Genomic DNA, 22,135 nt, shown 5'->3' on the forward strand with positions numbered 1-22,135 from the left:
CAGCTCTCATACTGTAAACAAGCATCCTTTCCATGGTCAATTTAGTGCCACATTTTTCATATTTTTGTACTTTTGTTGGTGATCTCCCTGTTTAGAAATCAACCTCCCTTCAAAAAACTGCCCCCAATCATAAAGCTGAAGTCCTATCTAGTATTCCAAAGTTTAAAAAGGCTATTATGCGTCTTTCAGAGAAAATATGTGCATTAGATAAACTTCGGTCAGGCATTAGTTATAGTGTTTTAGGCCTTAAGTCCAGGGCTAATGATCAATATATATAATCAACAATATACAGTCTGCAACTTAACTATGGTTCAACTTAAAATTTTTTGACTTTACAATGGAGCAAAATATGCATTCAGTAGAAACCATACTTTAAGGACCATACAACTATTTTGTCTTTCACTTTTCAGTACAGTATTAAATGGAATACATAAGACATTCAATGCTTATTATAAAGTAGGGGTTGTGTTAGACAATTTTCCCCAGCTGTAAACTAATCTAAGTATTCCCAGCATGTTTAAGGTAAGCTAAGGCTAAGTTATGATATTTAATAGGTTAGGTGTATTAAACACATTTCTACTTATTTTATTAACTTAAAATGGATTTATTGGAAGGTAACTCCCATCTGAAGTTGTGGAGCATCTGTATATTAAATCAGGCATTTTTGAAAAGAAATATGCATAAAAACAACTTATGTACTGAGAGACTGACAAAAATGTTGTGACCCAAGGCTCACAGGAACTTAAGCATATATTTCTTTTAGAAGCAAAGATTCAGTAGCCACTAATTCAGTGTTCACAGCAACTTTATAGAACAAAACCACCCCAAATAATAACCAATTTTATTTTGAATGTGACACCTTCACATATGTAAAATTAAGGAAAAAAACAAGGACACAGAGCTTATTTATCAAAATGAGCTACTATTTCCCAGCACACAGTATTATTGTATGAGTACTCAATAAATAAATCCGAGTGTCAAATAAATGGTTCATAAAATTAAGTGATGAAGTTCATGGAAAAAACTCCTATAGTTCAATATTCTTCCCCAGACAGTAAGAAGATAAACCAGTCTTTTGCCATTATTTGGAGCACATGGAAGCGAAGCAGGTACCAGCAGCTTAAGTACAAACCACGAGTCACAAAATAAAAAATAAGTTCAAAATTGGCAGCAGGAGACTGGTCTGGTTGAATACGAGAAACCACAAGATTGGATCTGTGTCCTGATGGATCAGAGCTCATTTAAAGGAACTAAGTAGTTTGGCGCCTGTAGCTCAGCAGCTAGGGCGCCAGCCACATACACAAGAGCTGGCAGGTTTGAATCCAGCCTGGGCCTGCCAAACAATGACAACTATAGCCAAAAAAATAAAAGTAATAAAAATCGATGGGCGCTGTGGCGGGCACCTGTAGTCCCAGCTACTTGGGAGGCTGAGCCAAGAGAATCGCTTAGGCCCAAGAGTTTGAGGTTGCTATGAGTTGTGACACCACGGCACTCTAACTAACTTGAGACTGTCTCAAAAAAAAAAAAAAAAAGAAGGAACTAAGCAGGTTTGCCACCAGTGAACTAGGAAGATATTTAAATTTATATATTTTAATATGATTTTTAATTTTATTTTTTATTTCAGATTAATATGAGGGTACAAATGATTAGGTTACATCATGTTTGTTAGATGAAGTCCCTGTTGTAGCTGTGTCCCACACCTAGAAGGTGTGCCATGTACCCTTACATTTTGCCCTAGGTAGAAGCATACCAATCCTTCTCCCTCCTCCCCCCAGTTTGAATTAAATTGAGTTTTTCTCTTGTGTGGGTATTAGTTCATCTACTGGCTTCATATTAGTACTAAGTACACTGGATTCTTGCTTCTCCATTCTATTGATACTTTACTAAGAATGTGCTTCAATTCCATCCAGGTTAATACAAAGGATATAAAGTCTCCATCTTTATGGCTGAATAGTATACCATGATATACATATACCAGTTTATTAATTCGTTCATGGGTTGATGGGCATTTAGGTTGTTTCCACATCTTGGTGACTGTAAATTGAGCTGCAATGAGCAATCTGGTACAAATGTCCTTATGATAAATGATTTTTTTTCTTCTGGGTAGATGCCCTGTAATGGGTTTATAGGATAAATGGAAGATCTATTTTTTTTTTGGCCTGCCAATAAATATTTTAATTTTTCTTGCTTCATTTTTATGATAAATAATTTTCAAGTTTATTTCCTTTGTTTTTTTGTTTAAATACAAAGCTGAACCACAAACAGGTACAAGCAAGACATTTTTATCTCACATTTACACCCTCTTGTCAGATCCTCCTCCAATTTGCTGACTGCCAACTAGGCTGCCTACGGTGGGGGAAGACTTTCTTAGGTAGCAAGTTCATGAGGCCTGGAGTGGGGGGTGAATCGAGGACGAGGACAGGCTCTCATGCTTGTCTTCATTCACATTTACCTGGGACCAGGATGAGACCTCAGATCATGGTTCCTGAGACTCAGCCCCCTGGACTGAAAGGAGTGTGAAAAGTGTTCCTACTTAAGGAGGGAGGAGGAAGCCACCCACTCCTCCTGCCAGCACAGTTGAGGTTGAGGAGGTGAGGTGAAAACTTCAGCTTTATCCTTGATCCCTGGGGGCCGCTAGATCCTGCCCATTCCCCTACACATGTGGGGACTTTTCTCTGAGGCAAGAAGCGGTGGCTGAGGTGGAGGTCCTTACATTCCAGTTCATGGCTACTTCTTCACAGGAAGGACACAGATGGTCTGACAGAATAGAAGGCCTTGACAGCAGGTCTGGACCTTTCAACCCAGCAGTATCAGGTGAGTGGGGCAGGGATGGGGTGTCAGGTAAGTAACCTGTGGTCCCACTACAAAACTTTATTTTTTATTAGAGTACCATCTCAAATCTCTTCTACAAAAACAAACACCCCCTGCCCCAAATAACACAGCCACTTCACTCACTTCAAGACCTATATACATTTGTTTTCTGAGTTTTTTTTTTTCAATTTGTTTGTTTTTAGTTTCTTATTTTTTAAATAAATTCAGTGTTTCACATTTCTATAAAGAATTAACCCAGTTTCAGGAAACCCTGTCCTAGCAGGGTACATAAGCATTGTTTTCCCTGCCCACATCTGGTTTGATTTCCTGCTCTGATGCTTCAAGGTGCCCAGAAAAGCGGCAGCCTCTAGAAGAGCAAATCAATGCCCAGCCAGTGCTCCCAGGCCATGGAGTCAGTAAGCTTTCAGGAAAGCAGAAGAAAAGAGTGGCTTATTGTGAAACCTTTTAAAAAATATTTACACACTTCAATGTGTGCTTGTCGAGACGTCAGGAGAACAAGAGCTTGAAAACATCTTGTCCAGGTTTCAGGAGGCGGCATCTTCCACACATCCACCCTGTCTCTGGACATCAGGAGTGTGGTGACAAAGTCCTGGCTCTTCCACTAGAGGCAGGAGATTCCCCCTGGCTTCCTAGTTCCTGTTTGACTCTTTCCTCTAAAACCTGTGCTGAGTCTTTGACTGCACTCATGGGAAGCACAAACGTTCGACTTCTATGCAGAAAAGTACAAAAACAACTAGAACATAAAAGTTTTGGTAATATAAGGCCATCTATTTAAGTCCACCTTGGAAACTTGTAACAGATATTTAAATACTACAGTGAAAAGGCATCTTCATATGCTTTTTAAAAACATCTGAAATCATCTACTAAGATTGTGTAAAATAAAAAAAAAATCAATTCCTTTTGAGGGCACTTTGTCCTTTGAAGAAGGCAAGGAGAGCAACCAGCTGGTGGGCTAATGCGTCAGCCATGGGTAGGCTTCAATGGAAGCCTGGCTGCAGGCCCCATGGTCATACAAGAGCTCTTCCCTGGCCTAGATGTCTCAGAAAGCAATGAGGATGAGGTGAGGTACAACGTGAATGTTGTGCAGTTTGGTTTGGCAGTTCCCACTTTTGCTGTGATTGCTCTGCCTTCCCAGGCAGTTTGTTTCTCTAGTTCAATCTACACAGGTTTTGCTCAAATAATGGAAATAGTACATGTAGCAGCCTGTGGAGGGATCTTGTGCATACAGAGCGTCCTGCTTCTTGGCATTGGTGATCTCCATGAGGTCCCCATGGTATTCCACCACAAAGTCACCCTGGGAGAACAGCTTTGTGGCTATCAGCCCCTGCTTTTGCCATAAGTGAGGTCAATCTTCATGCCTTCTTCCTCCCCACTGTCAATCAATTCATCTATTCTTTTCCTTTCTTCCAACTGCAACTCAGCTGTGCTCTTCCTGGAGCTCCTTCGGACCAGGTAGAAATCTGTGAGTTTGTGATTTTGTTGTGTTTTTCCTTGAGCTCTTTTCTGAGGGGCCTGCTTGCCCCTGATGGGTTTTTTTCAGGGCTAGCTTGGTGACTGCTGCATTGGTAGAATCAAAAGATGAGGCTGGAATTTTTAGAGGCTCTGCTACTTCAGATTTTTGGTTTGGAAAAGGTGCATCTTTAATCTTCCGTTTCTCAGACTTCATGATATTGCATATTGCATTCCCAGGATTTCTTTTCTTGCCTCAAACAGCCACCATCACTGCCACCTGCTGCTGCTGCTGCTATTACAACAGCCGCCAAGGCCAGGCTCCCGGATACTGCAGCAGCCACAGCCACCAGGAGCCAGGTCTATTTTAAGTTCTCTGAGGATTCTCCATGCTTCTTTTCAAAGAGACTGTTACCAGTTTGCAATCCCACCAACAGTGTAAAAGTATTTGTCCATATCAACACCAGTATCTGCACCTTTGGGACTTCCTGATGTGGGTTGTTCTCACTGGCGTTAGATGATATCTTAAGGTGGTTCTGATTTGCATTTCTCTGATTAGGGACAATGAACATTTTTTTTTCATATTTATTGGCCATGCCTACCTTTTTTTTTTTTTTACTTTTTTTTGTATTATTATTATTTTTTATTGTTGGGGATTCATTGAGGGTACAATAAGCCAGGTTACACTGATTGCAATTGTTAGGTAAAGTCCCTCTTGCAATCATGTCTTGCCCCCATAAAGTGTGACACACACCAAGGCCCCACCCCCCTCCCTCCGTCCCTCTTTCTGCTCCCCCTCCATAACCTTAATTGTCATTAATTGTCCTCATATCAAAATTGAGTACATAGGATTCATGCTTCTCCATTCTCGTGATGCTTTACTAAGAATAATGTCTTCCACTTCCATCCAGGTTAATACGAAGGATGTAAAGTCCCCAATTTTTTTAATGGCTGAATAGTATTCTATGGTATACATATACCACAGCTTGTTAATCCATTCCTGGGTTGGTAGGCATTTAGGCTGTTTCCACATTTTGGCAATGGTAAATTGAGCTGCAATAAACAGTCTAGTACAAGTGTCCTTATGATAAAAGGATTTTTTTTCCTTCTGGGTAGATGCCCAGTAATGGGATTGCAGGATCAAATGGGAGGTCTAGCTTGAGTGCTTTGAGGTTTCTCCATACTTCCTTCCAGAAAGGTTGTACTAGTTTGCAGTCCCACCAGCAGGGTAAAATTGTTCCCTTCTCTCCACATCCACGCCAGCATCTGCAGTTTTGAGATTTTGTGATGTGGGCCATTCTCACTGGGGTTAGATGATATCTCAGGGTTGTTTTGATTTGCATTTCTCTAATATATAGAGATGATGAACATTTTTTCATGTGTTTGTTGCCATTCATCTGTTGTCTTTAGAGAAGGTTCTATTCATGTCTCTTGCCCATTGATATATGGGATTGTTGGCTTTTTTCCTGTGGATTAATGAGTTCTCTATTGATCCTAGTTATCAAGCTTTTGTCTGATTGAAAATATGCAAATATCCTTTCCCATTGTGTAGGTTGTCTCTTTGCTTTGGTTATTGTCTCCTTAGCTGTACAGAAGCTTTTCAGTTTAATGAAGTCCCATTTGTTTATTTTTGTTGTTGTTGCAATTACTTTTTTTTTTTTTTTTTGAGACAGTCTCACTTTGTCACCCTGGGTAGAGTGCCATGGCTTCATAGCTCACAGCAAACTCAAGATTCTGGGGCTCGAGCGATTTTCTTGCCTCAGTCTCCCAAATAGCTGAGACTATAGGCACCTGCCACACGCTTGGCTATTTTTAGAGGGGGGTCTCGCTGTGTGGAACTCCTGAGGAACTTGTGACCATAGGCAATCACATTCCAACGTCTTCAGAGAAGGTTCTGTTCATGTCTCTTCTCCAGTGATAGATGGTGACTGTTTACTTTTTTTGTGATTGAGTTCTCTGTAGATTCTAGTTATCAGCCCTTTACCAGACTTGTAACATGCAAATATCTTTTCCCACTCTGAAGGTTGTCTATTTTCTTTAATTGCTGTGTCCAGGTAAGGTAGATCTTAACAAATTCTTAAGATTTTGATTAGCCACTGTACTCATACCTTTAACTTTAGGAATATCATCAACTGTCATGATCTCTCTCTGAAAAATTATACTACCCAACCAAATGTGATGGTTAATTTTGTATCAACTTGGCCAGGCTACAGTATAAAGGTATTTGGTCAAACACTATTCTAGATATTTCTGGGAAGGCTGAAAGAAATTAACATTTAAATCAGTAGACTTTGTGTAAAGCAGATTGCCCTCCATAGTGTAAGCAGGTTTCATCCAATCAGTTGAAGGCCTAAGAAAAGGAACCATCTTCCCCAAAAAGGAATTCTCCCAGAAAATTGCCTTCAGACTTGAATGTCAATTTTTTTTTTTTTTTTGGTAGAGACAGAGTCTCACTTTATTGCCCTTGGTAGATGTGGTGTCACACAGCTCACAGCAACCTCCAACTCCTGGGCTTAGGCAATTCTCTTGCCTCAGCCTCCCGAGTAGCTGGGACTACAGGCACCCACCACAACGCCCGGCTATTTTGTTGTTGTTGTTGCAGTTTGGCCAGAGCCAGGTTCAAACCTGCCACCCTCGGTATATGGGGCCAGCGCTCTACCCACTGAGCCACAGGCGCCACCCTTGAATGTCAATTTTTAGGCCTGTCTTGTCTAATCTGACCACCCTACAGATTCTAGACCTACCAGCCTCTACAACCCTATGAGCCAATTCCTTAAAATAAACCAATCTCTCCCTCTCTTTACACACACACACACCCCTCATTCTGTTTCTACCCAGAATCTTGACTAACATACCAATATAAATTTTGATATTAAGAATTTAAAGTAACCACATATAAGTCCACTAAAAACTGTAAGCCTAATAATAATAATGACAATGATCTTATTAACTTTATACAATTCTTGGCAGATCAAAGAAATGCAAGATGTGTTAAATGGATGAATATTAGCAAACTTGTAGATCCTTGACTACTGTTTCGGGGACTATGCTGCTGGAGGTGCTTTATCATTGTATCTTTGTTCACTGTTTTATTTCATACAATATCCCTTCAAGACAGTAACTTGAAGAGATAAGAAAACCAAGGCTCAAAGTAACTGTGCAGTTCATGTGTAGGGCAAGATAGCATCTTTGGGCTTCCTCCCATGCGGTTCCAGCGGAAGGCACTATGTTTTCCTTATATAGCTATACTTAGGCACAATGATGTCACATTTATATGACTATTCTACGACTAGTTTTTGTTGTTGTTGTTGAGAGATAGTCTCACTCTCTCACTGGTAGACTGCCATGGCATTGTAGCACACAGCAACCTCTAACTCTTAGGCGCAAGCAATCCTCTTGCCTGAGCCTCCTGAGTAGTTAAGACTCAGGTGCCTGCCACCATGTCCAGCTATTTTTTTTCCACTTTTACTGGAGAGGTCATCTCACTCTTGTTCAGGCTGGTCTTGAACTCCTGATCTCAGGTAATCCACGGTACCTCAGCCACCCGCAGTACTAGGATTACAGGCATGAGCCACTGCACCTGGCCTTCTGGGACTACTATATGACTACTGTTCCCCATCTATATATGAGTGTATGAGACTTTCCTCTTGTGCACACTTCCCAAGCCTCTCACCAGCTGGTGCAAGCTGTATAAAGGCATGTCATACCTGCCCTTGGCCCCCCAGTTCTTTTTTTTTTTGAAGTTTTTGGCCAGGACTGGGTTTGAACCTACCACTCCAGCATATGGGGCCAGCACCCTACTCTGCTGAGCCACAGGCGCCGCCTGGCCCCCCAGTTCTTTGGCTTAAACATATCTGGTGTGAATCTCCCTGGCACCAGCCTCCTGTACAAGACCATGTTCACAGCATAATTGGCAGAGCAAGCTAAAATTCAAAAGTGTATATTATAGGGTGGCACCTGTGGCTCAGTTGGTAAGGCGCCGGCCCCATATACCGAGGGTGACAGGTTCAAACCCGGCCCCGGCCAAACTGCAACCAAAAACTAGCCAGGCGTTGTGGTGGGCGCCTGTAGTCCCAGCTACTCAGGAGGCTCAGGCAAGAGAATCGCTTAAGCCCAGGAGTTGGAGGTTGCTGTGAGCTGTGTGAGGCCACGGCACTCTACCGAGGGCCATAAAGTGAGACCCTGTCTCTACAAAAAAAAAAAAGTGTATATTATACTTTAACTCTGAAAGATGACTAAGTGAAGATAACAACAAAACCATTAAATTAAGAGAAATACAAATAAAGTACCCGTATACTCACCAAATCCTGGAATGCGGTCATTTAAAGAGGGAAAGATAAATTAAGAAAAAGTTAGTAAAGTGCTGAGTGGCAATACTCAGAAAACATAAAACCACTTAGCTAAACTTATGTTACCTTACAGCTACACACCTAATCCTTTAGATGGATGTCACTTGCACCCTTAAATAACACTTGATGTCATTCCGTAGGTCACTAGGTCCAACCTTTCCAGTAAATATGCATCAGCGTTCATGATATTTAGAAAATAATCTGTGATCACATGTAAAACCAAGCATAAATAAGTGTTTAAATTTTATTTAACACTTAAGCAGAACATTTTTTGACTATTGACTATACATCTATATAATGCACAATGAGAAGTGCAAAATATTTACCATATACATATGGTTATGAAACTAAATAACCACAATGGTTACATCATCAACCCAATTCAGCACTTTTGTTCATTTAATGAAAACAGCTTCTTCTGAAAGCTTTTTGAGCATTAACAGCTGCTCAACATCTTCATTTACTCTCTTCTGAACTGGCTCAGATTGCTTAATACATAGGCACCCGGTGTTAAGAAGGTCGTAAAAATCACAACAAATCCAACCACCATTTCCTGGAAGAGAAGATGAAAAGCGCTGTTAATGAATACGGCTTCCTGGACTAGTGACTGGCTGCCTAACAAAAACTGCTTAAAACGTTTTGAGGCATTAAGAAGTTGTCCTGGTGGCGGGCGCCTGTAGTCCCAGCTGCTCGGGAGGCTGAGGCAAGAGAATCGCTTAAGCCCAGGAGTTGGAGATTGCTGTGAGCTGCGTGAGGCCACGGCACTCTACCGAGGGCCATAAAGTGGGACTCTGTCTCTACAAAAAAAAAAAAAAAAAGAAGTTGTCCTGGAACAGGGCCCTGGAGAAGCATAAAGTGTAGCAATTCAACTAATGGATGACCGAGCTTAATTTTTAGAGAAAACTCTTTTCCTCTAATGCAGTGGTTCTCAACCTTCCTAATGCTGCGACCCTTTAATACAGTTCCTCATGTTGTGGTGATCCCCAACCATAAAATTATTTTTCTCAACCTTCTCAATGCCACGACCCTTAAATACAGTTCCTCTGGTTGTGTACCGAAAATAATTTTAAGGTTCTCCAGTTCTCATCTATGCACTCAGGAACCTGAACGCAACCCAGGATTTCCACAGGTAGGGGGAAACGCTAGTTCTTGGCAGTAAAGAGGTAGGTAGTAAAGGACCCGCTGCTGAAACCATGGCTCTCACCACCCACCCGTCCTGGTCCAGCTCGTAATGGGTTCCTTGCTTTCCATTCCCTGGGCCCAATGACGATGTCTTCACGGTCGCCCTCTCACAGAATTACCTCTAAACTGTGGCCCCGCCACAGAAGCCAAAACGCGAGCCTTCCCACCCGTCAGGGAGCCCTGCGTTGGTCCCAACCCATCCACCGGGTCAGTCCCGCCCTGACGCCTGGGCTCCAACCTACCGGGCCGGACACAGCCCGCCGATGCGGGGGCTCCGAGTGGGTAAGGCGGCGGCGAGACTGCAGGCAAATCAGGGCCACGCGGCGGCGGTGGCTGAGGACCGGACAGATCCAAGGCAGGCTAGGCATGGCGCGTCTGGCGAGACGAACCAAAGCGTGGCCACAGGAACACCACTGGCAAGGCGAAGCTAAGCGAGACAAAGCACAGCAGCACGAGCTCCAGGGCACGCGCGATAAGGCTACTTTGCGCAGGGGCACAAAGCACACGCTCGCCCACGCACCTTCTCAACCCGGCCGCTTCCGCTCAACACTCCTGCTCTGCCCCGCCTCTTCCGTTCAGTCCTTGCTCCCTAGCCTTATACCCCAACTCTGCTCGCCAGCGGTCGGCTGTTCTTCCCGCCTCTCTCTTGCTTCCCGCGTTCCCCCAGGCCTGTCAGCCTACTCGCTACCAAACTCCCCTGCCTCACTGCCCAGCCGCCTAGTTCCGTACTCAGTATCCACTGATTTTCTGCTGGGTAAGGTGATAGACTCAGCATCCCCACGTTAACTTTCCTTTTTCTTCCTCCCCAGGAAGTAAAAGGGGAGTTTTACTCTAACTAAAATTATAGTTTTACATATTGCTATGCTATACAAGGTCTGACAGTTAAGTTTTTGAACTCATCCTAGAAAAAGTGCTACATACCTTTTTGCTGAATATCAGTATGGGTCACCTTGGAGGTACTCCCTTTGGGAAGCTATGCACCCACACCAGCGTCTAGTCTACCCCTCAAAGCACTTTTTTTAGCATGACTTCTCCAACTTAATTGTCTGACCTTCCTACTACAGCTCTGATGGCCATTCTAGAGAAAGAGTTGTAAAATTGCCATTGGACATGTTATACCGTCTTCTCTAATGTGAATTAAATTGTTCATAAATTACCTATAGATTAATTCTTAACATTGAAAATCTGGCATGATGTAAAAAACATTCATGGCAGGATCAAATAGAGGATTTGGACGCAGTAGAGAAGGTGTTGTAATTATCTGTCACTAAGCTCTTACCTCTTGGAGGAAAAGTGGAATACAATGTAAGTTTTAAATTTAATATTATAATACTTTTATCAGCTACAATGATCCATTTCCTTCACACTATTTATTTTGGGGACCTATTGCACAAGTGGTATTCTAGGCCTTCTTTTGATTGCCCTATTTCTGCAATCCAGTATTTTCCTCTTTCTTAGTTTCCTACTTCATTTTGCTGTAGTATATCCTTAAACAATTCTTTCAGGAAGGGTCTATGGGTGATAAAGTTCCTCAGTTTTTGAAAATAAAAAAAAAAATCATTTTGCTATCCATTTAAGTGCTAATTTGACTGGTTGTAGAACTCTAGGATTAAAATTATTATCCCTCAGGGATTAAAAAGGAATTGTTCCCTTGTTTTCTAGCCTCTAGTGAACTAATAAGTGTAGTAATAATATAGTTCTTCCTTTTCCTTTGATGCAGTCTCTATTTTTTTCTTTTTGGAATCTTTTAGGACAGTGGTTCTCAACCTTCTTAATGCCACAGTGTATTTTCATTGTTAAAAGGGGTCATGACCCACAGGTTGAGAACCACTGTTTTGGGAGTTCTGGTTTGTCCTTTGGAATTGTGAGATTCTTCGAGGATATCGATAGATATGTGTCTTTTATTCATTTATATGGATAAACGGTGGGTAAGACTTTTCAATATGAAGCCTTGGTTCTTTCTTTAGCTCTGAGAGATCTACTATTATTTATATGCTTCTCTCCATTTTCTGTGTTCTCAATCTGAAAATCCAATTAGATAGATGTTGGCCCTTCTTGGTGGGTCATCTATCTCTTTCAACTTTTCTCTCACTTTTCATCTTTTCATCTCTTCTACATTCTGGAAGATTTCTTTGACTTTTTTCTAGCTCATCTCTTGAATTTTTCATTTTAGAATTATATTTCTATGTTTTGCTTTTTTTAAGAGCTAATATTGTTAATATTCTATAGATGCACTAACACTTCAAATTTCTTTCAGTATATTAATTTGTACTTTTAAAAAATTCTCTATAGGCCAAGTGCAAGTGGCCTATAGGCAATTCTCTATAGGCCAAGTGGCTCATGCCTATAATCGTAGTATTCTGGGAGGCTGAGGTGGGTGGATTGCTTGAACTCAGGAGTTCAAGACCAGCCTGAGCAAGAGTGAGGCCCCATCTCTATAAAAATAAAAAAAATTAGCCAGGCATTGTGGTGCACATCTCTAGTCCCAGATACTTAGGAGACTGAGACAAGAGGATCTCTTGAGCCCAGGAATTTGAGGTTGCTGGAACTATGGTACCATGGCTCTTTAGCCAAGGTAACAGATTATGATTCTGTCTCAAAAAAAATTAAAAATATAAAATGAAAGGAGTAGGGCGCTGGCCCCATATGCCAGAGGTTGCTGGTTCAAACCCAGCCCCAGTCAAAAACTGCAAAAAAAAATAAAATAAAATAAAAAATAAAAAAATATATAAATAAATAAAATTTCTGTTCCATGAACTATCTAGGTTTCTTCTAGGGTGAGTTCTGTATTTATTTAATTTTTGGCCTCAAACTTTTTAAACAGGGGGCCAGTTCACTATTCCTCAGACTTTTGGAGGGCCGGACTATAGTTTAAAAAAAAAAAACTATAAACAAATTCCTATGCACACTGCACATATCTTATTTTGAAGTACAAAAACAAAACGGGAACAAATACAATCACGCTGCCTCATGTGGCCTGCAGGCCACAGTTTGAGGACCCCTGCCAGTGCCCACCTACATTGGGGAGGACAATATAGTGAATCCACCAATTCAGAAACATGCTCGCACCAGCCGGGCATAGCTGTTCACACCTGTAATCCTAGCACTTTGGGAGGGGGGTCGGGGGCGGGGGGAACTGCTTGAGCTCAGAGGTTCGGGACCAGCCTGAGCAAAAATGAGACCTTGTTTCTACTAAAAACAGAAAAACTAGCTGGGACGTGTGGCAGGCATCTATAGTCCCAGCTACTTGGAAGGCTGAGGCAAGAGAATCTCTTGAGCCCAAGAGTTTGAGGTTGCTGTGAGCTATGATGCCACAGCACTCAGGGTGACAGAGTGAGACTCAGTCTCAAAAAAAAAAAAAAAGAAGAAAGAAAGAAAGCTCACAGACATACCCAGAAACAATGTCTAATCTGGGCACCCTGTTGCCCATTCAAATTGACACATAACTACCATCACAGAGATCATTGCAGTTATCCATACAAACTAGCCAATGTGATGTTCAATACAATCCCCACTAGCCATATGTGACTCCCAAGTCCTTGGAATGTGGCAAGTACCACTAAAGAATTAACTTTTTTTTGAGGGAAGGTCTTGCTCTTTTGCAGGCACTAGAGTATAGTCACGTCAACATAGCTCACTGCAATGTCAGATTTCAAGTATACTTATAGCTGCAAGTATAAGCACACATTACCACACCCAGCTAATTTTTCTATTTTTTGTATAAACAGGGTCTCAATATATTGCTCGGGCTAGTCTCAAACTCCTGACCTCAACCAATCCTCCCACCTTGGCCTCCCAAAGTGCTAGGATTACACTGAGCCACTATGCCCCACCAAGAACTGACTTTTTAATTTAATTTTAAAAAGTGATATTTGATTCAGTTGGAAAACTTGTAAAGATGAGAACAACTTTTTCAACTATAAACTTTGTGACATTTAAATACACATCAAGTATCTCTAATGAAAACTTAGCATCAAATTGATGCTGAGTTTTTGTAATTGCAAAATGCAAAGATCAATAAGAAAAAAGAAAGCAAAATATATTGTTAGTTAGATCACTGTATCGATTACTTATTGAAATGATATAATTTTTATATGTTTGCTTACAAATAATATATGTACATATTAATTGCAATTTTTATTTAGTTCCTTTAACGTGTCTTTTAGAAAGTTTACACATGTGGTTTGTGTCATATTTCTACTGAATAGTGTTCTGGATTCTTTACCCTGACCAAGCAAAGTCCCACATGTACTATGCCTGCCCACTTCTCTAACTTCATCTCCTGTTTTCAGTCTTCCCTTAGCTCATCCTGCCCAGTCACACCAGCTAAATTCAATTTGATCTAGGTGTCTCCAGGTAATATCTGGTGTCTCAGGTTTACTTCATGAGACATGCAAGAATAGATTTAGTGCAGCATCACCCCATGTCCTGACCATTGTTTTTTTGTTTGTTGGTTGGTTTGTTTTCTTGAGACAGAGTTTCATTATGTCACCTGCGGTAGAGTTCTGTGGCGTCACAGGTCACAGCAACCTCAAACTCTTGGGCTCAAGTGATTCCCTTGCCTCAGCCTCCCAAGTAACTACAGGCACCTGCCACAACAGGCTGGCTATTTTTTGGTGCAGTTGTCACAGTTGTTTACCTGGCCCAGTTTGGGTTTGAACCTGCCAACCACTGGGCTACAGGGGCTGAGCCCTGACCATTGTTTCATGGTCTGAGGTTGGGCTATTGATTCAAATATTGGACCAAAGATCCTTCTGCAGGGTTGTTATGATTGGGCCAGAGACCCGAAAACCAATGTCTTCATTGGGATGGATGATATAACTTGGGAGATGTGTTTTGTTGTTTTTCTACCCATAGAGAAAGCCCTTCACAGTGAGTTCACAATGAAGCCACTCTGCTCAAAGAAGCAGAGTAAGAGCCAGAGGAAATGTCCTAACCATGTTCAAACCCCTGGTTCTGAATGGACATGGTAATCCTAGCTCTCTGGGAGGCTGAGGCAGGAGGATCACTTGAGCTCAGAAGTTTGAGACCTGACTGGACAAGAGCAAGATCTTGTCTGTATTGAAAATAGATAAATTGGGCAGCACCTGTGGCTCAAGGAGTAGGGTGCTGGTCCCATATGCCGGAGGTGGCAGGTTCAAACCCAGCCCCGGCCAAAAACCACCACCAAAAAAAAAAAAAAAAGATAAATTAATGATCAGCATGATGGGAGCCTATAGTTCCAGCTACTTGGGAGGCTGAGGCAGGAATATTGCTTGAACCCAGGAGTTTGAGGTTGCTGTGAGTTAGGCTGATGTCATGGCACTCTATCCCAGGCAACAGAGTGACATTTTGTCTCAAAAAAAAAAAAAAAAGATCCCTGTTTATCAATTAGAATGCTTTCCTATCCTTGAACCACTCTTTATATCCTTCAGATAAATCCTGCTTTTGGCTTAGACTTGTTGGAGCTGGATTTCTATCCCTTACAACAAAAGAATCTTAACAAAGACTATGTTAGTCAAGTCTTTTTTCTTTGGGAATATCCCTTTTTTTAATTTTTAAAAGGTGACAAAAGTACTGAAGTAAACTGAGAAAGAGCTCAATCACAGATGAGTCTAGCTAAATTAATAGAACAAAATGCAGCTGATGTGAGAATCAAATATTTAGGTCTGTGTGACAAAAGTTTTAAATGGCTTTTAGTAAATCTGACTCCCAATTCAGCCACAACACAATTAAGCTCCCTGCCTCCCATCCCCACCTCAGGATATGGCTCTTTTAGCTGCTCAAACTACTGGTACAAACAACTTTCCTTACTTTAATTTCTCCAAGTCACAAAAAACTAGCACTGTTGACTCAAACCTCTGCAATTTTCAATAAAGGTCGTAGTGGGCCCAGATTCAATGCATTCTCAGTGACCCACAATGCAAGACCTTCCTTCTACATTTATATAAAAAGATATTATTAGAGCTAGAGCCTAGAGATCAGGTTTTTTGAGCTCTATGTATACAGAATGAGAAAGACACTTTCACCCACTTCACCTCTTTTTAATGCAATTTTTTTAAGTGTACATCTTTAAATAAAATGGTCTTAAGGTTCTAGAAAATTATATAATAAATTAAGACCATACTACCTCAGGCATAGAAAGTTTCTCTCCTCTCTAGAAAAATTCTTTTTTTTTTTTTTTGAGACAGGGTCTCAATTGGTTGTCCAGGCTGGAGTACAGTGGCATCACTATGAGTGACATACATCATAGGTCACTGCAGCCTCAAACTCCTGGCCTCGAAGAATCCTCCTGCTTCAGCCTCATAAGTAGCTAGGACTGTAAGTCCTAGCTAATTTTTTCTTATTTTTTGTAGAGATGGATCTCACTATTGCCCAGGCTGCTCTCAAGTTCTTGGCCTCAAGCAATCCTATTACAGTCATGAGCCACTGAATCTAGCTAGAAGAACATTTTTGCTAAATAATTGCCTTACAAGGACCAAAGATCTTTGAGCAATGAAGTCCCTTCTTGTGTCTGTATTTATGTCTGTCCTTATAATTGCATCACCTCAATGACAGAAAAACTCAGAAAAGCAAGAAACAAGAACGGAAAAGTTACAAAAGTAGGAAAAACATTCAAGTTATGTAACTGGCAGTATCAGTAACACGAATTTGAATTGAAAGCACAATTGTAATATAAGAAGATCCAACAAAAGCTGTGGTCCATTATTACTAAGAATGTTATGCAAGAAGTGCCCTGAGGCAGTCCAAAAAATAATCTTGGTGTTTCAAGTTCACTCTTTCACATGTGCAACATCATTTTGTTAATCAGTTCATTCTTCAAAAAAAAATACATATAGTGAAAATAATTTCTTCTTCTTATATCATCTTTTCAGTTTTGAATTTGACTTTTCTCTTCTTCTCTTGAACTATGAACAGAAATTCTACAATGAACTCCTGTTATGCTGACATGAAAAGATATTGGCAGTCAAGAGCCAAAAAATCAAAAGTCACATCCCAGCACTATCATTTACTGCCTGCATAGCCTCAGGCAAATAAAGTCAGTATAACAATATTTCTCTTAGAATGTGAATATGGGGATTAAATGAGATAGTATGCATACCAGTTAAGATTCCTTTGGATGATTCTTATAGGAAACCTAATAATAAACAAAAATGATTGGCTTACATAATTGAAAAAGCCAGAGATTTCAGGGGCAGCTTCAATAATTTCTCATCAAGTGTTACCAGGTAAAGAGGGCCTGGCTGCTTGTCACTGTCAGTCAATATGCACAGACCAGGATAGGTCCACCAAACTTTATTTGTCAGAAGGCCGGGATTCTGGAAAACAGTGAGAGTAGCCTCTCCAAGACTGTTCTGATCTTCCATTGCTAACTTTACAGTTTTATACATTTAAGTTCAAAGTGAAGACCATGTTAACTCTTATCTTAAACAATAATCAGTTGAACCCACGACCCATAGTAAATAATAATCAGTATAACTCATGATCCAAAATAACATTCCAATTCAAAAGTTAATCTCCTGGGCGGCGCCTGTGGCTCAGTGAGTAGGGCGCCGGCCCCATGTGCCGAGGGTGGTGGGTTCAAACCCGGCCCAGCCGAACTGCAACAAAAAAAAATAGCTGGGCGTTGTGGCGGGCGCCTGTGGTTCCGGCTGCTTGGGAGGCTGAGGCAAGAGAATCACATGGGCCCAAGAGCTGGAGGTTGCTGTGAGCTGTGTGGCGCCACGGCACTCTACCGAGGGCAGTAAAGTGAAACTCTGTCTCTACAAAAAAAAAAAGTTAATCTCCTAAGTCAATCCATCTAAACTACTCAGGATAGGCATCTTCATGGTGAGAGCTAAATTTACAAAACAGTAAGAATGGGAGACACAGGGTAAAGGTCAGGCAGGACCTAAATGGACCAGACCAGCTACATCAATGTCTGCCCTAGCCTGACAGACTCCATCTTATTTTCACTACATGTGCTTTCAGTAGCTAATGATAGCTGCAAAGAGTTTTGCTTTTCTCTGTTCTTGAGTGGGAGGAACCTGTATCACTATTGTTGATTGATATTTGGGTTGTTACCAGTTTTTAACTCTCATAAATGATGGTATTAGGAACACTCTTGCTCATATATCTTGGTGCACATGAGGATAAATTTTTCTATATACCCAATAATGAAGAAGCTAGGTCATAAAACAAGCTAACTTTTCTCTTTCCTAGGTAATTCCAAAACCACTTTCCCAAATGCTTCTTCTTATTTTTATTCCTACCAGCAGTGTAGAGGGTTTCTATTAGTCCATGTCCTCAACGATACTTGGAATTGTCTTTTCTTTTCAGCTAATCTGATGAGTCCTAGTGCTATTTTGTTGTGATTCTAATTTGCATTTCCCTTATACTAACATGGTTGAGCAGCTTCTAATTTGCCTCATTTGGATTTCCTCATTTATTCAAGTCTTTTACCATTTTCTATTGTGTTTTTTTTTTCCTACTGAGTTGTAAGGATTCTTTTTTTTTTTTTTTTTTGGCCAGGGCTGGGCTTGAACCCGCCACCTCTGGCATATGGGACCGGTGCCCTACTCCTTTGAGCCACAGGCACAGCCTGTAAGAATTCTTTATGTATGCTGAATATAAGCTCCTTTTGGTTTCATGTATTGTAAATGTCTTTTTATATCATGTGGTTTATTTTTCACTTTATTATATATTTTGATGAGCTAAGTTCATATTTTAAATATAGTTCAATCATGAATCTTGTTTTTATGATTAATTTTTTATGTCTTGCATAAGAAATCCGTTCTTCTTAAGTAAAGTTTTTTTTTTTTTTTTTGGAGACAGAGTCTCTCTCTGTGCCCTGGGGAGAGTGCCATGGCACAATAACTCAGAACAACTTCAAACTCTTGGGCTCAAGCAATCCTCTTGTTTCAGCCTGCCTAGTAGCTGGGACTACAGGCACTTGCCATAACACCTGGCTAGTGTTTTGTTTTTTTTCTTTCTATTTTTTAGTAGAGACAGGGACTTGCTCTTGCTTAGGCTGTTCTCAAACTCCTGAGCTCAGGAGATCCACACTCTTCGGCCTCCCAGAATGCTAGGATTACGGGCATGAGCCACCACACCCAGCCTTAAGAAAAGCATTGATGAAGATATTCTCTAACTTTGTTTTCATTAATTTAATAATTAATAACCACTTATTAACTTTTAAATTTATTAAGCACCTACCAGGTATTATCACTACTGTACTGAGCCCTTTGACACATGTGTTTTTAGTCATCTTCACTGTTTAGACTTAAACAAATTCAGAAAATGCAGGAAAACTATTGTTATATGCAAAACAATAGGAGGAAATAAAACTTTTCTTCATAATTTCAAAAACTTAGTTTCCATACTATATTTCCAGGAAGATAAGCCTGGAAGGGGGCCACAGAGGATGGTTATGTATGGTAGAAGAGGGGGTACAAAAGAAAGAAAAGACAGGAGTGACAGAAAGTGGAATACATAGCTAGTTGCTGGTGACTTAGGTTTTTAGTTTACGTGACCAGGCGGATGGGGTATCATTCACTGATAGGGGGAGCAGGGAGAGGAGCAGAATGTGAATTCAGCAATAGAAATCTACTATTTTTGCCCATTTCCAAATAGTGCATGATTAAAAGAGGTGTTAGGGCAACTTAATGGCTACTAAAAACTAAAAGACCAGGGATGAATTGGTTTCAGGCACAGGTAAGCCCAGGTGTTCAAAAGAAGTCATGGCTTCCCTTTCTCTCCCTTTCTCTGTTTCTTTCTATTCTGGTGTGCCTTCTTTTCCTGCTGCAAAAACTTTATCTTCTTTGCCAAGGAATCCAATTCACATTGTCCTTTAAGGTCATAATCCCAGATAAATAGAGTAAGAGAAAATATCTCCTCGGAGGGCCTGGAAGAAGTTCCCAGAAAAGGTTGAGAATAGTCTGCTTGTATCACATAGCCACTCTAAAAGCCATCCTCTTCACCACTACTGAGTACCGTTTTAGCACAAGCTCTTTTTTAAAAATTGTTTTTCATTCAGTCTTCCTATTTATATTCTAAGCTCCTCGAGGCAAAGACCTGTTTGTTTTTTATCCCTAGCATCTAGCTCTGTACTTGGCCCATGGTATTAGATGCTTGAAAAAATATGTGTTGGGCCAGGTGAGGTGGCTCACCCCTATAATCCTAGCACTCGGGGAGGCTGAGGAGGGTGGATTGCCCTGAGCTCACAGATTTGAGACCAGCCGAGCAAGAGTGAGACCTCTGTCTCTAAAAATAGTCAGGTGTTGTGGTAGGCGCCTGTAGTCCCAGCTACTCAGGAGACTAAGACAAGAGAATCACTTGAGCCCAAGAGTTGGAGGTTGCTGTGAGCTATGACGCCACAGCAGTCAACTGAGAGTGACAAAGTGAGACTCTGACTAAAAAAAAAAAAAAATGTGTTGGGGCCAGGTGCAGTGTGGCTCATGCCTGTAATCCTAGTACTCTGAGAGGCCAAGGCAGGAAGATCATTTGAGGTCAGGAGTTTGAGACTAGCTTGAGCAAAAGTGAGGCCCCATCTCTACTAAAAATAGAAAAATTAGCCAGGCATGAAGTCCCAGTGGCTCTGGAGGCTGAGGGAGGAGGATCGTGTAAGCCCAGGCATTTGAGGTTGCAGTGAGCTATGATAATGCCATTGCACTCTAGCCTGGGACAGGTGGGCAACATTCTTTATCAAAAAAAAAAAAATATATATATATATATATGTTGGACTGAACTAAAATAGAGCAATCTAAACTCCTATGAATACATCAACTGAATTAATTCAGGATCTCAAAAGTACAGCTAAATGGTATAATGATGATGATAGAAATAATCATCAATCACATATACATACATAGTTTCTACACCCAAATAGCCTCCTAGATTTCTCCAGATGTGCAGATAGACATAAGGACAAGGTAGGACCAGTAGACCTTATTCTGTTTTTCCAAAAACCCTAGATTTCCACATCAAAGTCTCTTTAAAAAGTAGTGTTACTCTAAAATTACTTAGAATGCTATTGTTGTTATTGTTTTAATTTTTTTAAATTATGGCTAGGAAACAAAACAAATGTCAATTAATAAAAAGAAAAAGTGAGAAAATATAAATAGTGAGGATTGATCTCATTTAACATTTTAGTAAATTATCAAGAAGCATAAATTTTTAGTTTGCACATCATATCTCTTTTAGTTAATGCAATATGGTCATTCCTTGGTATATGCAGATTGGTTTCAGGACCCCCGAGTACACCAAAATCTGAGTGTATTCTGGGGAATCGACATAGATATCAAAAAGCTGGCGCTCCCTATACGGGGTTTCAAATCCAAAGAATACTGAAAAAATCTGCATGTAAGTGGACCTTCACAGCTTAAGTCCATGTTGTTCAAGGGTCAACTGTATTTAGCTAACAAGGACAAAGGTAATATACTGGAAAATAATGGTAGGTGGCGTTAGGTCTGGTAGAAGGTAAACAGATGTGGGGAAAGTGGCAGAGTGCACTACCAAACTGTGGCTAAGAACCAAAATTGCTGCTAGGAACGGTTCCCAGGTCTTAACACACATTGAGGAGCTCCTAGTGACCTTAAACTGACCTGGGGATCATTACCATACAATTAAGGTTGGAGATTTCAATCCAGTGGGTTCTTCAGGAAGGTTCAGGAAAAAAGAACAGGTAATAAGGAGTTTGTTATGTAACCCCAACCTGTCAAACACCCCAAGAGTGGGAAAGGACAGCCAATGGGCCAGGGAAAAGTTGGAACAGACTAGATAACATACAAAAGGCAGTGTCTGCTAACTTCGGGAGGGGTACTCTGTCTGGCTCTTTGAAACATATTCTTGCTGTCTTTAGTTTTGTTCTGCAATAAATGTGTATCCCTGTTATCGTTTTGTATTTGTCATCACTCTGTCATAGACCAGAAATCAGTGCTCATTCTTTGGCACTGGGAGCCAAGAACCAGGGAACATTTGCATTCCAGCGGGACCTAATGGTAGCTTGAATTTAGATAAGGTTCAATTTTGCCCTTAGGGGAAGTTTAACAGTGTGGTGGAATACAAGGTGAGCACTATCTTTGGCTCCAACTAGATGGGCCAATTTCCCTTGTATTTTTTCCTCATTTTCTTTTTGTCTATTGCTCACAGCTGTGTGTTCCATTTAAGAGAACTGTACCAGCTGGAAGGGAATACTTTTTTTTTTTTTTGAGACGGAGCCTCAAGCTGTCGCCCTGGGTAGAGTACTGTCGCATCACAGCTCACAGCAACCTCCAACTCCTGGGTTCAAGAGAGTCTCCTGCCTCCACCTCCAAAGTAGCTGGGCCTACAGGCGCCCGTCACAACACCCGGCTATTTTTTTGGTT

General features: G+C 40.9%; 1 protein-coding gene and 1 pseudogene across 1 annotated transcript; both read right to left on the minus strand.

Moving 5' to 3' along the window:
• Nucleotides 1-3,784: 3,784 nt before the first annotated feature.
• LOC128594528 (N-lysine methyltransferase KMT5A-like) lies at nt 3,785-4,528 on the minus strand (annotated as a pseudogene).
• A 4,461-nt stretch (nt 4,529-8,989) lies between these two features.
• LOC128594912 (cytochrome c oxidase subunit 8C, mitochondrial) lies at nt 8,990-10,302 on the minus strand. Its single transcript, XM_053603819.1, has 2 exons — nt 10,055-10,302; nt 8,990-9,183 (listed from the first exon to the last, which is right to left on the minus strand). The coding sequence occupies exons 1-2, from the start codon at nt 10,178-10,180 to the stop codon at nt 9,091-9,093; spliced, it is 219 nt and encodes a 72-aa protein (XP_053459794.1). The 5' UTR covers nt 10,181-10,302; the 3' UTR covers nt 8,990-9,090.
• Between the last annotated feature and the right edge of the window lie 11,833 nt (nt 10,303-22,135).

The sequence above is a fragment of the Nycticebus coucang genome, chromosome 9 (assembly GCF_027406575.1).
Source record: "Nycticebus coucang isolate mNycCou1 chromosome 9, mNycCou1.pri, whole genome shotgun sequence".
NCBI lineage: Eukaryota > Metazoa > Chordata > Mammalia > Primates > Lorisidae > Nycticebus > Nycticebus coucang.